Source organism: Caretta caretta, chromosome 2 (genome assembly GCF_965140235.1).
Source record: "Caretta caretta isolate rCarCar2 chromosome 2, rCarCar1.hap1, whole genome shotgun sequence".
In the NCBI taxonomy this organism is placed as follows: Eukaryota; Metazoa; Chordata; order Testudines; family Cheloniidae; genus Caretta; species Caretta caretta.
The window spans coordinates 180,468,095-180,485,747 of NC_134207.1; the positions used below are offsets into that span (position 1 = coordinate 180,468,095).

General features: G+C 42.7%; 1 protein-coding gene across 3 annotated transcripts in view; it reads left to right on the top strand.

Moving 5' to 3' along the window:
- The first annotated feature begins 9,817 nt into the window (after positions 1–9,817).
- Positions 9,818–17,653, top strand: part of MATCAP2 (microtubule associated tyrosine carboxypeptidase 2) — a 50,025-nt gene continuing 42,189 nt past the window's right edge. The window contains exon 1 of one of the 3 annotated variants that reach the window (XM_048839211.2): positions 9,818–10,263. In XM_048839211.2, the coding sequence (XP_048695168.1) occupies positions 10,236–10,263 (28 nt within the window). In that variant the 5' untranslated portion in view covers positions 9,818–10,235. The remainder of the gene's footprint in view (positions 10,264–17,653) is intronic. The other 2 variants (XM_048839209.2, XM_048839212.2) reach the window with 2 other exon arrangements.

A 17,653-nucleotide genomic window follows, 5' to 3' on the forward strand; every position in this document is an offset into this window, starting at 1 on the left:
GGGGGGAGGGAGGGGATGGCAAAAGGGGCAGCTGCCCCGGGGCCTGGTCATTTAAAAGGGCACGGGCCCTTTAAATCACCACCGGAGCCCCAGCCGGTGCGGGCCGGGCAGCGCTGAAGGGCCAGCTGGAGGAGTCTGCCCCCAGCCCTGCCCCTTCCAGGGGCCGAGAGCTGCTCCCCCCAACCTTGCCTTTTGAGATGGGGTCAGAATTGCACATAGTATTCAAGAGGTGGGTGTACCATGAATTTATATAGTAGCTTTATGATATTTTCTGTCTTACCTATCCCTTTCCAAATGTTTCCGAACATTGTTAGCTTTTTTGACTGCCGTTGTGCATTGAGCAGATGTTTTCACAGAACTATCCACAATGACTCTAAGACATAGTCACTAACTCCATGGGTGTGGTGTTCAGCACCTACTGGCAGTCCTGAAGATCAGCTCCTCTCCCACCCCCAGCGCCTCCTGCCTGCCAGCAGGCCCCACTGATCAGCTCCTCCCTTTCCTCCCTGCGCCTCCCACTCACCTTGATCAGCTGTTCTGCAGAGTGCAGGAGACACTGGGAGGGGAGGGCAAGGACTGCGAGCAGGAAGAGGCCGGGGGAGGGGGAAGAAAGGGGTGGCAGCTTGGAGGAAAGGGTGGAGTGGAACAGGGGCGGGAAGAGGCGAGTGGGGGTGGGGCCTGGGGTGGAGCAAGAGCAGGAAGAGGCGGGTGGGGGTGAGGGCCTGGGTGGAGGGGGAGGTGGGCCTGGCGCAGAGTGGGAGTCCAGTACCCCTGGGGAAATCACAAAATCAGTACCTCTGCTCAAAGATCTCTTTCTTGAATGGTAACAGCTAATTTAGATCCCATCATTTTGTATGTATAGTTGGGATTATATTTTCCAATGTGCATTACTTTGCATTTCTCAGCACTAAGTTTCATCTGCCACTTTCTTGCCCAGTCACCCAGTTTTATGAGATTCCTTTGTAACTCTTTGCAGTCAGCTCCTTCAGATTTAACTATCTTGAGTAATATTGCATCTTCTGCAAATTTTGCCACCTCACTGTTTACCCATTTTTCCAGATCATATATGAATATGTTGAACAGTACTGGTCCCAGTACAGATACCTGGAGGACCCCACTATTTACCTCTCTCTATTCTGAAAACTGACCATTTATTCCTACCTTTTGTTTCCTGTCTTTTAACAAGTTACTGATCCAGAAGAGGACTCTCCCTCTTATCCCATGACGGCTTACTTTGCTTATCTTTGGTGAGAGACCTTGTCAAAGGCCTTCTGAAAGTGGAAGTATACTATGTCCATTGGATCACCTTTGTCCATATGTTTGTTGACCCCCTCAGAGAATTCTAATAGATTTGTGAGGCATGATATCCCTTTACAAAAGCCATGTTGACTCTTCCTCAACAAATTGTGTTCCTCTGCGTGTCTGATAATTCTGTTCTTTACTACAGTTTCAACAAATTTGCCTGGTACTGAAGTTAGGTTTACCAGCCTGTAATTGTCAAGATTGCCTCTGGAGCTTTTTTAAAAAATTGGTATCACATTAACTATCCTCTAGTCATCTGGTACATAAGCTGATTTAAATGACAGGTTACATGCCACAGTTAGTAAGGGGCAATTGTGGTCAACTAGTCTAACCTCCTCTACATAGTACAGGCCATTAAGCTTCCCCAAAAGAATTCCTGGAGCGTATCTTTTAGAAAAATATCTAATCTTGACTTAAAAATTGTCAGTGATGGAAAATCCACCACAGCCGCTGGCAAATTTTTCCAATGGTTGACTACTCTCATCATAAAATTTTGCCATATTATATTATCATACATATTATAGATAGGTGTATAAGGCGGCATTCATCCTGTTCCCTTGTGCGGTTTACTGATCTGTAGCAGACACCACCTCATACCCCAACTTGTGCTTTATCTGTTAGGATATTGATCCATAAGCATTCAAGATCATTGTCTTCTGAGTTACCAGTGACTCAAAAACAGGTAATGCTATTTTTGACAGAGTGCCACTCCCTCTCTGCTTTTGTTCCCTCGATCCTTCCTAAATAGATTATAACCATTTATTTTAGCAGTTCAGTAGTATGAATCATCCCACCAAATTTCAGTAATACCAGCTAGATCAAATTTATGCTCATAAATGAGCAATTCCAACTCTTTTTGCTTGTTACCCAGACTCCTAAATTTTGGGTATAAGCAATCCAAGAATTTTTTCTCTTCCCTTTGAGTCCCTGATTAATTTTGTTCTCAACATCTCGATTTTGTGCTGAGTGCTCATATCTTCCCTCTTTTTACCCTCCTGTTTTGATATTAGTTTAATACCCACCCAGTTACTCTAGAGCAGGGATCTCAAATCACCATGAGGGCCACATAAAGACTAGTACATTGGCCGAGGGCCACATCACTGACACCTTTTCATACAAAGATACAAAAGCCGCTCCCTCTGCCCCTGGCCTTGCCCCCACCCCACCCCTTCCACAAGGCCCCACCCCTGCCCTACCTCTTCCCACCCCTTCCTCACCCCCATTCCAACCCCTTCCCCAAAGTCCCCGCCCCAACTCCACCCCCTTCCTGCCCCTATTCCAACCCTTTCCCCAAATCCCTGGCCCGGCCCCAGCTCTTCTCTGCCTTCTTCCCTGAGTGCAACACGTTCCCACCCCTGCCTACTGGAAAGCCCTAAGTGCCAGCAAACAGCTGTTTGGCAGCAGGAAGCACTGGGAGGTAGGCGGAGGAGCAGGATGTGGTGCACTTTGGGGGTGGGGGAGCTATGGCAGGCCGCAGGAAATAGCTCTGTGGGCCACGTGTTTGAGACCCCTGCTTTAGAGGAATAGGGGCTGAAACATTTAACCTAAGGTAAGGAGACCAAAAAGATATATACATTTCAAATTCTCTGTCATTGTTGGAGTACCATCCCAAATTGCTGAAATGTACTTTACATGCAACTCAATAGCAGGCTTTCAAAACTGAAATCTGCTGAAGAAAAACATTGTCTGAGCAATCCAACTTTGCATCTTTCCAGGGCCATGTAGGTTAAGAAACATTTCCCTGGAATTTGAAAAACGTTGCTCCACTCTTAATCTTTTCAGTGTAATATTGTATCACAAAATCATAGAAGGTTTCCCAGGACCTCTCTGAATTCAGTCTTCTGACTTCATCATTGATGTAGAAAGATAGAGGAGGGGGAGAACACAAAGACCGCTTTCATTTGTGTCTAATTTATTAAATACTTTCTCTTCTATCTTTTGCCATTCAATACAGCTGAGACATTTTGCTGACACAAAACTCCTGACAAAGACCAACGGCCAGATGGCAAAAATGGAAGTATTTCAATGGAATTGTGCTTATTTATGCTAACTGAGGATCTGGCTTCAAATGTGCACAAAACGGTGGTTGCTGGTTATGTAAAATGACTCAATAAATGACAAAATCACATCATTAATTATATCCCACATAACATAGTATCATATTTTGTATTTTGGAAGGAGTTTTTGAAAAAGTGAGAAATAACTCTTTAAAACCTGGAAGATTTTATTTGAAAAGCTATTTTTAATCGAAAATTTGTTTTGATAAAACAATTAAACCAATTACAATTTGGTGACGCAACATGCAGTAAATTCAAAAGCTAATAATTTTCAGTACTCTATTGCTGCCAAGGACTGATTCTTGTCATGTTGAATTACTGTTTGACAGTACACAATAAACATGTGCTTAAGTGCTTTGCTGAATACCAAGCACACAAGCATGAGCTTAACAGCTTTGCTGAATCATGGCCTAAAAACTGCATCTTATGGATAGAATATTGGCTTATGACCTTGCCTTCTCTACCATTTCTTTTGCATTTTTATTCTAACAAGTGGGTGCAGTGACCCCAGAAATTGTTTATGCAATAACAACATGTTTACACTAGAGGGCATGACTTAAACAACTAATGGATTTTAAGACTATTTAAAACATTTTGCAACTGGAAATCTATTTTTACATTAAAATATATAAGCACTGCTGAAATTAACAAGAGGCTGTGTAAGAGGGTAAACTGCTACCGTGCTGTGAGCAAATCTAATCTAAATATAATGTAGAAAATATTTTTCACATGCTACACTGCAGAGACTTTATTAACATAGCCATCTCTGCTGCAGTATTAAGCTACTCAGATAAACACAAGAAGGCATTGCAAGAGACAACTAAATATCCCAAACATTTCAGCCCTGCTTTTATAAATATTATTGAGTAGATTAACTATAACTAAAGGGACATGGAACGGAGATTTTGGCATGCACATCAATGAGGCGCAAAAGCCTCTGAAAATAATACATAAAATACTAATATTAACATAAATGCAGTGTTATGTATTGTATGGGTCTAATACAAATACAGTGTTATAGAATGTGTGGGTGTAATACAAATGCAGTAGTATATAATCCATGGACTATGGGCAGGACCACCTCCTCCTGCAGTAAAACCCAAAGGAAGAAAACACCAAAAGGATTCCCTCAGAGGATTCCCATCATTTTGGTGGTGCTGTTTTGGGTGAGGGGAGGAGAGGGGCTGCTTGTCCTTCTACAAGTCTGGGATCCACAGGAGGCCAGTGTTACTTATGCAGAGGCCCTGTAGCTCCACACTACTGCCTTGCTACCAGGGCTTCCTATTATGAAAGATAGATTCCCAACAGGGGGGTGCTATAGTATGTAGGCTTATATATAGAGTAATATCCAGACTCTTAAGGAAGTCTACTTTCAAAAAGTGCTAGATTAAAGAGGAATATATATGTGGAGCAGGAAACAAAGCTTGAGTGTTGCACTGTCTTGGTTCTCTCTCTCCCTCTGAGCTTATGTTTGAATGCTGAACACTTGCCCTTGCCGCACCTGCCTCTGAGACCCTGTGAAAGGGGGATACCCCGCCATGGAGGACCTTCATTGAAAAGGTCAGAGCTCCCAGGCTGTACTGCCTGACCTTGAGGAACTCCACAGGACTGGTGAGGAGACAACCCTGGCCAGGCTAGACAAAGGGCAGATCCTGACCCTGATGACTGGCTCCCCGTAAATGAGACAAAGCTGCAGAGGCAGCTGACCCTTCCTGCCAGAGTTGCTTGAGGCAGTGGCCTCTGAAGTCAATGGCAAAGCTTCCATAGTGCAGGACCAAACTCTACGAGAGCACTGAGATCCACATGCAAAGAAAGCTTCAGGGGCTCTTCTTCGTCATCTATTACAAAATCTCTTCCTCTTTAAAATATCTGATTTGTTAAAAGTACCCAAAATGGGATTTGAACTATTGCTCTCCAACAAGATTGAAGAGCACCGGGGAAATCGGTATGATAAATTAAAAGAACAGAGGTTTTTTTAGGCCCAAATCCTGAACTCTTATCTCTGTTTTTACTTAATGAAAACTACCTCCGCCTTCCGTGAGAGTTTTGCCTGAGTAAAGACTGAACAAAAACTAAGGAAGGACTTCAGGATTTGGTCCAGAGTTGGTAAAACTTAGTGATCTAAGTTCAATGGGAAGGAAAAAGACATAAATCCAAATTCTTCAGTCAATTAAACTCATCCCTGGATGAGATCCACTCTTGAAGATGTAGGAAGGTGGAATTTTGTATGACCAATGGCTGCCACAGTCCAGGGATTCACAATCAGGTGGGGCAGGAAGTATTTCCAGTGCCACCATCCCTCATGATTCCATCAGGAAACAGCTTTAGTACCAGATTGCTCTCGGGCTGTGCCACTAACTCCAGGCTGTGCTGGCTGTATGGAGTTCCTTGGCATACACCACCACTGAATTTAGCTCCTGAATTCAGACTAATTAGGCCCTGCATCAGGTCTTACTCTTTCAGAAAAATCTGGACAGTACCTGCTTGCCTTAAAGGTGTAGTCCCATTGAATAGGGTGGTTTGCACAAGTAAGGTGATTTGAGCCTCTCTAAACACGTCGCATAGTCGCTGTTTACAGGGAGAACTTTAGAATCCAGTCAGACAGCGATGTCATAGAGACTTTAGGAGAAGGTTCTAGAAAAGGTGCAACAGACAAGAGAATCAATTAAAGGAAGATTGTTAGTGAAGTTGTTTGGTCAGAAACTAGTCAAGCAGTTAGCAGAACCACTAAACCAGATAATGGGGGATGACCCTTCCACTGCGACTGCTCTAAGTCTGGGCCAAATAATGTGAACTTTTTATTTCAGCTACCCTGGGTCTGTACTAATCTTTCTGAACAGAGTAGGATCTCATGGATAGCAGAAATTAGCCTGAACACAGGGACCAACACAGCGAGAGGAACAAAATAAAGCAGAGATTATTTTAAAAAAATAAAACAGCTTGTGATTTGGCAGCATTACTTAAATTGCTACAGAGTAGGGAACCACATAATATCTTTCTGTTCTTCTGGATCATGCACATACAGACAATAATACTCCTGTAAGGATATTTTTCTACATGCAAGTAGGTCAAATAATTATATTTCTGACCAAAGAAAGTGAAATTATCTCTGGAATGAATGCAATGTTGAAGTGCAGATTTTAAATCCCAGGTTCCGTTCCCATGTTAGTTTTCATTCTATCTCCTAACAATGGGTGAATAGGTTGAAACTGGGATTTAGATTTGTTTGTTTTCAGGAATCCTGCTATTTAATATATTCATACTCTAGGAAACTATCATCTGATCCCAAACATCATCCTCCAGAGTACAAGACTTCCCCACCCCTCCCCACAGTAACATCCATCCTCCCAAACAGATACTAGCTGCATCCCCAGTTTATCTAGACATGTCTTTTCTGTGGAAGTAGGGGAGCCCTGCAGTGTTTTACCCACTCTTCAACTGTACTGACTTTCCAGGGAGAGCAGAGTCTTTTTGCGGTGCTGTACCAGGTTTCAGGTACCTTTTTAAATGCACTAGATTCTTGTTATGACTACGTGAGCCAGATTTCCCTCTAGGGTGAGCTCATGTGCAGCAATGACCCCTGCTCAATAGACACTGCACAGAATACAATCAGTGCCACTCCAGAGGTGATCTGGGCACTTGACTGAGCACCCTGCTTCCTCACTGCTGCTTGCTATTGCTGCCAGGGAAAATTTCCTTGAGCAGCTTTCCCCACTTCCCACCTCCTGTTACCAACAGGAAAACTGGCACTGAATTCTCAGGGGCTCCCCACCTCCGGAAACCACTGGGACCCTATGTAGTCCTTCATTCTGCTTACACTGAGATGACTGACTGCAAGAGTGAGTGTGAATGTGAGAGAAATGAGACATGAGGGAGAGGTAACAACCATGGAAAAGTGGCTGGCAGGTAGCCAAAAAAGGATAGGAAGATGTCTAGTGGGAGTTGGGGGAGGAAGGTGAACTGCAACTATTTAATTTTTTCAAATGCTCTGGCTTCCAGTGACTCTGGGCTGTGCCCACAAGACTCCACTGAATTAAGCTACCTCCAGGATCTAAGCTACCTTCAGGATCCACTGAACCAATTTAGGACTCTCCCTTCATCCCCAACTTCACAGTAAAACAGAGAAAAATCAGGAAACTCTGAGTCTACATCAGTTTGCAGACAGTTAATGAAGTTACTTTATCAGACAGATATCCACTACCTACCACTGAGGGCTTTATCTTACCACTTGCAGGACCTGTGTACTTCTCCAAAATGAACCTGACTCAAGCTTAGCAAGCTTAGCACTTGGCTGACTACAGCCAGAACTCATTCATATCTCCTGAGAGTGGGCTAGATTCCTTAGTGGTATTTGCTGAAAACTGCACCCATGCCAGTGAGGGCTGCTGTACCCATGGAAGTTCACCCTTGATGAAGAGAAGGCAAGGTCTGCTTCCCTGCTCCCCCTGGCCCTCAGGGTTCTGCGGTGGGGAGGACGGCTCTAAACTTTTGACGTGGCTGTGTAGGAGCTCCACCAGCAAACACCACATGGAAGATGTGCTAAATTAGCATGTTACCTGAGTGCACTGGTGAACACCAATCAATTTATTCTCTTATTCTGATTATTTGCATTGCTTGAACTGAGTTGCTGTTTTTATTATAACTGCCAGATATCATGTGAAGAGATAACTGGCTTGTGAACAGACTCTAACCTACCACAGATAGCTTGGTCTATCTATATTTAAACAACGTGTTTATTAATTTCCTATGATTTTTTTGACTTGTAGTGAAGCCTGTGGGTTTGGATACTCCAGTGCTATCAAGATTTATTATAAATATACAGATTAGATCCATTTGTTTATAGGTTAAGCTTAGATTTGCTTTGGACAGAGTGCAAATCCTTTCTACTCCTAGAATTCAAGTTAAAAATGACCTAAAGTCTGTCAGCCTTCAACTATGTATAATTGTATTTCAGTACTAGCTCACACATTAGTATAGATTCTGAAAATGTCATTTAGCCCTCTTCACAGAATGAGTTTAATACCCCTGCTTTTGAGTACATATGAAGCTGTGGTGATGATAATGAAAAGCATAAGGCCATTTTTTTTGAACTGTGACTGCTTGTATTGTAGTACAATCTGAAGCCTAGTTTTTAAACATTGCTTTTGTATCCTATTGTTCTCCTTAGGTTCTTGTACATAGCCTGGGGGCTTCAAGCATTTAGAAAACTACCAAAAATGGATGGGTGACATATTGCTATCTAGATTCATGGCCTATAAACAGGAATAGAAAGAAGATAAAAATCTATATGATCAGCATTATGTGGGGAGAGCCCAGTTACTCAGCCATTGTATTCTATATTTAAAGATATCCAGTAGGAGGATTCATGGAGCTCCATGAAACATTATCAGGTAGGACTCAGAATGAGATTTTTAACTTCTGTAGAATTGGGGCTTATGGACATTCATTTTCTGTTACATCCTAATACAATCAGATGTCATGACTTTGTATTATTATGATTTATGAAAAAAGTTATATACAGTATGTTGTATATTTTTGTTAAATGGTTAATTCAAATACTGGACATTGTACATAATTGGAAAACAGGGACTGAAAGTGTCAACAAAGTGCTGACCATTTAGAAAAATCAAAATATATTACTGTACCAAGTGTATTCCAACAGAGTCAGATTCAAAAATATTTATCTCTGTAATATTCTGAAGTCTGAAAAAAACCAAAAACCTCCCAGAACAAATGTATGTTAGTTGGTCAAACAAATGTATGTGTCAAGGCAGTGTAATTTGCTGCTACTTGACACTTAGTGGGTATTTAAAATTTGGGTAACTTACATGTCAAGGGATGGATGGGTGTCATAACAAGAAATGCAAACAACCTCCCTGCTTTGAATTGTATCCACAGCATCACCTAAACTCTCAGATGCCAAATGCAGCCCTAGTGTAAGTGGATACTTGCAGTAACTTCAGTGAGAGTTGACACTGCTTATGCTAAGATTCAATTCGGGCCCCAGAGAACTCATAGTGGTATAAGCCACACTCAGTTTGCACATGCACTGAATGTTAAACTGGCACAAGTCACATTACTGGGGCACTTATATCCATTTTCCTACGTTATACCCGAGGTGTAACTTACACTATACTTTATTTCATTGCTGAATTTGGTCCAGTATTTGCATTTACATCAACTAGAGTAAAATTACAAGAGATCAAACTGGAAAAATAAAAAGTAGGGGTACTGGCCCAACTCTGCCTACAATGGCATGGAGAGGTGTCAGCCACAGTCCGCTGTGCAAGATCTCCACGCCGGCTATGGCATACATAGCACTGCCTCGTATCTGGGGTAGGCAACGCTGCTTAACCTCCCTCCCAGACTACAAATCCCAGGATGCAATGCTCCACCTTGCTCCCGGCTGTGCATAGGACTGCTGGGAACCGTTGTAGCGCATTGCATGCTGGGACTTGTAGTCTCCATGCGGAAAACCGCATTGTCTCCCTCTTTGCGCGGGTGCTGCGTTTTGTTCTTCCGACCTTCTCGCCCTAGGGCTGTGCCGTGCCATGGAAGGCTGGCGAGTGTCCAAGCAACAGAGCCTAGCCAGCCCTTTTCCTGCGGTCCCTGAAGCAGGGAGTAGGGGAGGTAGCAGCTGCTGCTAGGTGTGGGTGGGGGACAGGCTGCACAGAGCCCTGCACCCTCCCCACTGCTGCAGCCACCTCAGCCCTCTCCTCCCCTGCCTCCCCCTTTCACCAGCCTGTGGATAAAGAAAAGGAGGATACTGTCTCCACCCTGCTCCTTGCCTGTGTCTCACAGCTCTCCATGCAGAGGGGGCGTATTTAGGGTGTTAGGGCAGGAGAGGTAGACATACACACAGAGACTGCAAGAGGAATGATGCTTGAATCCATCCGTGTCACTGGTGAGTATCACTATTCATTATTATCATTATTACCATTCGATTTCAATCCTTCCCTTCCCATCCTATTCCTGCAGTTGCCAGCTACAGCAGGAAAGCAACAGTTTAAGCAGTAAAGTGAAAAAAAAAAAGGCATAAAATGGACTTTAAATACCCCCCTCCCATTAAATTATTAAACTGATAATATTTAGTTTCTGAGGTGTCTTCTGTCCCCTGATGAAGTTGGGATGCTGCACTGTTATAATGATTATAATGAATAACGATCACATTGGAATAAAGCCATAGTAAAAAAACCAAACCACGAATTAAATACTAAATGACTCGTAATTTTATTCATGAAGTGGCCATCTCCCACCTGCTGATATATGTTCTAGGGCACAGCCTTGCAAAAATACAAACATTTCCTAGCAACATCAATAAAAATGATATCAAAACAGAAAAAAAAAACAGTAAAATGGCAACCAAATAAAATACTAAATGATCTCACTTAGTTTATAAACCCCTCGCTTCCCAGGTGTTCATTGACAAGGTGACTTGGGATACTGAATACCTAAACAGCTTAAATTTAATGAAAAAAGGAGAGAACAAAAGAGGCAATATAAAAATCAAATAAAACACTAAACAAGAATGCTAATAATTTTGATTATGAGGCACCCTTCGATCCTAAGAAGTTGTAGAATTTAAATGTAACTACAGCATTTTAATGAAAACACAAAAGAGAGGTAACAAAAGTAAATTAATCATAAAATAATAGTAGTGAAAAGTATTGACAATTATTTCTTCAGTATCTTTCCTACCCCTTTGCCACTAATATGCTTCGAGAACTGTGCAAAGTTACCATATAACAACAACAATAATAGAGAAAGCAGTGTAGACTATAAATACCAATTAAAAAGTACCACTACATAATAAATGCATGATATAGGAATAAATATATGTACAGTACTGTATATAATTACTTTTAAACTACAGGGATATCCCATTAACTTCCTGTAGCTTGAAACCAGTTTTGTTTTGTTTTTCCCCCATACAATTGCTTTGTTAAAAGATTTTTGTACATAATTTCTTAAAGTGCTTCTGGCCAATACAGCCCACCACTGGGAAACCTGTCCAGCAGTGAGGGGGCATGATGGAGTTGATTGTAAGTGCACTGTCACAAGACATTGTTATGCTCATTATTAGGATTGCTTTTAATTAGCATTAACCTGAGTAGCTGTATCGGCTTTTAAAATGTGCATGGCTTCAGATTGGTAGTGGCACTGTCAGTTGAGTGATGGTGAAAATGTCAGTACTTGGGGAAGTTAAAGGAATAGAAATAAGAACTAGAGGGGAGAGTAGATGAAGTCTCCCCTAGAAATGTACAGTAATAATAATAATCTTAAATTATTAACCGTGAAGGTATTAATTTTGGGTTCTGATTCTGCTACTGAATCTGAATAATATCATAAATGATCTGGAAAAATGGGTAAAAAGTGAGGTGACAAAGTTTGCAGATGATATAAAATTACTCAAGATAGTTAAATTCAAAGCTGACTGCAAAGGGTTACAAAGGAATCTCACAAAACTGGGTGACTGGGCAAGAAAATGGCAGATGAAATTCAGTGTTGATAAATGCAAAGCATTGCACATTGGAAAAACATAATCCAAATGATGGGGTCTAAATTAGCTGTTGCCACTCAAGAAAGAGATCTTGGAGTCATTGTGGGTTGTTCTCTGAAAACTTCTGCATAATGTGCAGCAGCAGTCACAACAGCTAACAGAATGTTAAGAACCATTTGGAAAGGGATGGATAATAGGACAGAATATATCATACTGCCACTATATAAATCCATGGTACGCTCACACGTTGAATACTATGTGCAGTTCTGGGCACCCATCTCCAAAAGATGTATTAGAATAGGAGAAACTATAGAGAAGGGAAATAAAAACGATTACGGGAGTGGAACAGCCTCCATATGAGGAGAGATTTAAAAGTCTGGGACTGTTCATCTTAGAAAAGGGATCACTAAGGGGTATACATAGAGGTCTATAAACTCAGGAATGGTGGGGAGAAAGTGAATAAAGAGGTGTTATTTACCCTTTCACATGTAACAAGTCTCGGGGGTCTCCCAAAACCTAGGCCAGTAGGTTTAAAACAAAAGAAAGTACTTCATACAACGCAGAGTCAACCTGTGGAACTCATTGTCAAGGGATGTTTTCAAGGCCAAAAGTATATATGAGTTTAAAAAAGAACTAGATGAGTTCATGGAGAATAGGTCCATCAATGGCTATTAGCTAAGATTTCAGGGATGCAATCTGATGCTCTGTCTATGAGTGCCAGAAGTTGAGTCTGAACAACGCTTGATAAATTGCCCTATTCTGTTCATTTCCTCTGAAGCATCTGGCACTGGCCACTAATGCTGGACCAGATGGACCATTGGTTCTTACCCAGAGTAATCATGCTTGGAACCCAGTTGAAGCCAGTGGGCTGAAACTTACCCTTGCAGCTAAATTTATAGTTTTAATATAAAAAATACACTTTGAATAGCAGATATTAGGTTGCAAGATACAAATGTTAAGTGGAATTTTTAAAGAATCTTATGACCAGTGTTGACTTCTAAAATTTAATTTTGCAGGTATTTCATAACACAGAGTAGACCCTGTTGATAGGCAATTATCTGTTTTAATGTATGAGCTATTGTGATGGCATGAAAATTAGCTATTATTCTTTTTATTGAGCTTACTGACAAGCTGTACAATTAAAAACCATTTTCAGTCAATGGCAGAGCTGGTCACACCGCCTATATGGCTCAGGTTTCCCGACACTTTCCCATTGTAAGACCCACGTTGTGAGCCTCTGAAAAATCTCACTTCACACAGATAGAGACTTAGCAGACATGAGAGTGTCTTGGAAACTTTTAAAGTTGTCTAAAAATGCTAAGTATCTGAAAAATGTGGTCCTAGGTGTCTCAGATTGTGCACCCAAAATTAGTGGACACTTGACAATTTTGGCCTTAATTTCTCTGTGCCACAGTTCCCCAGCTATAAAATGGGGATAATACCACCATCTAATCTCACAGTAGTATTGTGAAGGGAAATTCATTAATGTCTTAAGCACCCGAATACTACCATTGTGAGAGCACTATAGAAATGCCTAGGAGGAAATGGATAATTTAGTATTAAGTGCAGGGTTAGGATGGTGTGCATTAAATAATTCCTGAGGCTTACTGAATGAGGAGTGTAAAAAGAAATATTGACTAAATACCCATAATTATACACATAATTCACATTTATAAAGACTGTATAATAATGCAGATGCACACGGAGGCTGAATTAAGGTTGCACAGGCATCTTTTGAGTTCTTTACTTTGCAATCCAATCATTCTAACATACTTCCCCCGCCGCCACCCGTGTCATATGTACTATATATGCACCTATACATATGAAGTCTCTGTAGATTGTAAATTCTTCAGGTAGGGACCATGGACCAACTTCATCACCAGGACAGGGAATAAGTGGAGGTGGCTGAAGCCTACCCTATTCATGGTCAACCAGAGTCCTGCACGGACCCTGTGTAGGTTAGGGCAGCCTAGAAGGCCACCTTAAGATATGACCCTGTTTCAGCAGCCCTTGTAAGCTTTTGCACGGATACAGAATCACCAGAATGCAGGTCTGCCTTAGCCATACTCACCCAATACATCGCTGTTCCACCTCAGAATGCTCCCTATAGTGGGGGGCACCAGGTCACTCTATGCTTTGCATAGGGTTCCCTAGTACTTTGTTTATTGCACCCATCCTTGGATCAGTCGCCTCCTTGCTTACTGCAGAGATTGGTTGCTATTGCAATATAATTTATAAATAATGAGTCAGCTGGAATATGTTTATCATTATAAGAAAAGGCTGGCCAGACAGGATTTTTTTGTTGTCACTGTGCTGCAAACCATGGTCACTTAGTACCACAGTGAAAGAGGGTTTAGGAGTGTGAAGCTGAGGCTTCAAAAGCACTGGCCTCTGTCATTTGCGCTAAATAAGAATCTGGTGCACATACACATTTATGATATTGCATAGCCATCAGAATTTTGATTCTGCAGCTGTCTGTACAAACAATGCACATTAGCTTGAGTCTTCAATACAGTCAGAGCATGTACCATCTATTAAATATTCATGACAAATACTGAATTGTTTACAAGTTTAAAAATACCCAAAAAAACATAACTGGAAATTTGTGGGATGAGTCAGAGGGAGGACATCAGTCCTAAAGAAATTAGTGAGATATCTTCCCTACAGCTTTCCATTTTAGACTTTTGCTACTTTATTATTTTGTACATGAAATGCTGTAAACTACTTGGCCTTCCTGCAAAATAGCCAAACACATGATGTTATTGTGTGTGGTCGCTGTTATTGAATAGAAAAAAAAATCATATTAGGGTAACTTCTTGAGAGTCATGCTCTAAAATGACAGCCACAAAACTAAAAAATCACAGCCATATCTTTACCTTCCCACAATTAAACACACGGGGGGGTGGGCTGGGGAAGAAATCTTTCTGAGGACCTCCGTGCAAAGATTCTCCCCAAAATCAGTACAGTGAGAGGGACAGGATTTGCCCCTAATGCAGCAAAGGCCACTCTCCTTGTGTGCTATGCAGCCTAACTCCACAGGGGCTCCCTATGTGCTGAGAGCAGGGAATAGAACGGCCAGGGAGATTTGCGACTACAAAAATCCACCAAACCATTCACTCCATTGTCTTCACCTGCAGAGCAAGATTTAAGAGCCTTGGGAATTACCCAGTCCTTGGGGGTGCAAGAATGACCACAAGTGGCCTAGGTGGGAGAAGTTTTCTTCCACCAAGCCTTTTTAGAGATCCCTGGTATGGTGTTCAATCTTTAAGCTGTACACTGGGCCAGGATTTGGCCCTAAGTGCTGATCAAAAGCCCACTGAAGTCAATGGAAAAAAAAAACCCTTCAATGAACTTCAGATCAGGCGCTTAGTTACAATGTAATAAATGATGGTATTAACATGCCAGTTTCTAGATGTTGAAAGCAAATAACTTCAGTAAGAAATTATATGAAATTTAAATCTATAGTAATAATTTTAATAACCTCCAACAAATATTTGCTGCCACTGTGTTTCTACATGATCTGAAGCTATGCATAGGCAGTTTATAAATGCAAAATATATGTTAATACAACATTTTGATGAGGTGCCACATACACAAATAACGAAAGGCAGAATTATGGCTCCCACAACAACCACAACTCATCCCCAGTCTTGGGCCTGAGTCTCTTTTTGCAGTGGGATAGATCACATGTAACTCCACTTAAGTAAATGGAGTTATAGTAGTATAAAACCATTGTAAGAGAAATCAGAATCAAGTCCCATATATTTTCTATTGCTGTACAGTGTATGGTGTTGGTTTTCATGCTGTTCTGTGAACTTTCAGTGTGCCTGAGCTTTAGCTGCTGTAGGAATCCTGACAATTTCTTGACTTGTGTGTGTTAAGAACTCAGCCATAATATTGCAGAAAGTATTTCATATTTAATTGCAGGAAAAGGGGAATAAGGAGAAAACTACCCAGTCAGTGTACAAGCTAATCCACCGGTGTTAGAAAGGGACTGCACACTTGGGTAGGGCCTCAATGTTCGCAGCTTCTGTGTGTGTGTTGCAGAGGGGAGCAAAAGATATGGAGAAAGCCAAACTGGGATAATGTGGTTTTAAGGGACTCTAATGATTTTTTGTCAGAGGTATTGTGTTTTTGTGATACAGTTGCAGTTGCTGGGTATTATGTAGTGGGATCAACTGAGAGAACCTGTGTGTATATCACATAGTTTTAGAGAGGTCATCAGAGCTGCCCAGAGTCTGGAACAGATGCTCTTTTTAATTTTATTTTCTGTTGTATAAATTGAAATAAATAGAATTAAGTCAGAAATCCACCCCTTCCCACTTCCCGACCCCCTCAGAACCTCCGACCCATCAAACCCCCCTGCTCCTTGACCCCTGACCGCCCCCTCCCAGGACACCCTGCTCCTAACCGCCCCCCCAGGATCCCGCCCCCTCCCCCACTCCCTGTCCCCTGACTGCCATGACCCCTATCCACACCCCCGCCCCCAACCGCCCCCCAGGACCCCACCCCCTATACAACTCGCCCTGCTCCCCATTCCTGGACTGCCCCCCACCCCCAGAACCTCCGCCCCATCCAACTGCCCTGTGCTCCCTGTCCCCTGACTGCCCCTCGGGACCCTTTGCCCCTTAGCCAACCCCCCTGCTCCCCGCCCCCTGACCACGCTGGAGCCAGCCACGCCACCGTGCTGCCTGACAGGAACGGCGGGCCAGAGCACTGCCCATGCGGCGGTGTAACTGCTGGGGAGGGGGGACAGCAGGGGAAGGGCCGGGGACTAGCCTCCCCGACCGGGAGCTCAGGGGCTGGGCAAGACGGTCCCACGGGCCAGATGTGGCCCGCAGGCCATAGTTTGCCCACCTCTGCCCTACTGGCTTGGATTGAACCCTAAAGTATCACAGCCATATGCTACATATAATTTTTTAAACCCAAAACTCACACTGATCTCAATAGTAATCCTGCAGTTATATCAAATGAACTCCCGGTGTAGACTGTGCCATGGCAACAGGAGGGCTTCTCTTGTCAACATAGCTACCATCTCTCAGAGAGGTGGAGTACCTACACTGATAGGGGAAGCTCTCCCATCATCGCAGGTAGCATCTTTACTAAATGCTACAACAGCACTGTAAGTGTGGACAAGATCTCAGAATCAAATAGGGGAGGGGGCTCCCAGTCCTTCCTAGCAATCAAGAAGGTGGAAGGTAGGGTTGCCACCTTTCCAATCATTGGTAACTGGAGCCCCAAGGCCCTGCCCCGCCTCTTCCCCCAAGGCCACGCTCCTGCTCTGCCTCTTCCCTCAAGGCGCTGCTCATGCTCAGCATCTTTCCCCAAGGCCCTGCCCCCATCAGTCGCTCTCCTTCCCATCACTTGTTGGATCATCTGAAAGAGCCTGCCTGCAGGTAGGAGGCAGCTCCGGCTGAGCAGTGGCTAGTGTGGGTTAATGACCTGGCGCCTTTCCGCCACCCCACGGTAACCAAACTTTTCATTCAGGTGCCATTTAGGGTTGCCAGGTCCTCTTTTTGACTGGAGTATCCTGTCAAAAATTGGACACCAGGCAACCCTAAATGGCACCCAAACACAGAAGCCAAAAACCAGACTGTTCTGGGTAAGACCTGGTTGGGTGGCAGCCCTAATGGAAGGTTCCCTCTTAACAGTCAGGAAAAGAAAGAGGGATGTCTTTAATGGTGTATATATAAACTGTGCACTTAAAAGGGACACCATCAAACTAAGGAAAAAATCATTGTCTAAATTTATTTGGCCTATTTTGCTACTTGTAGCTCTTAGGATAACTAAAAAT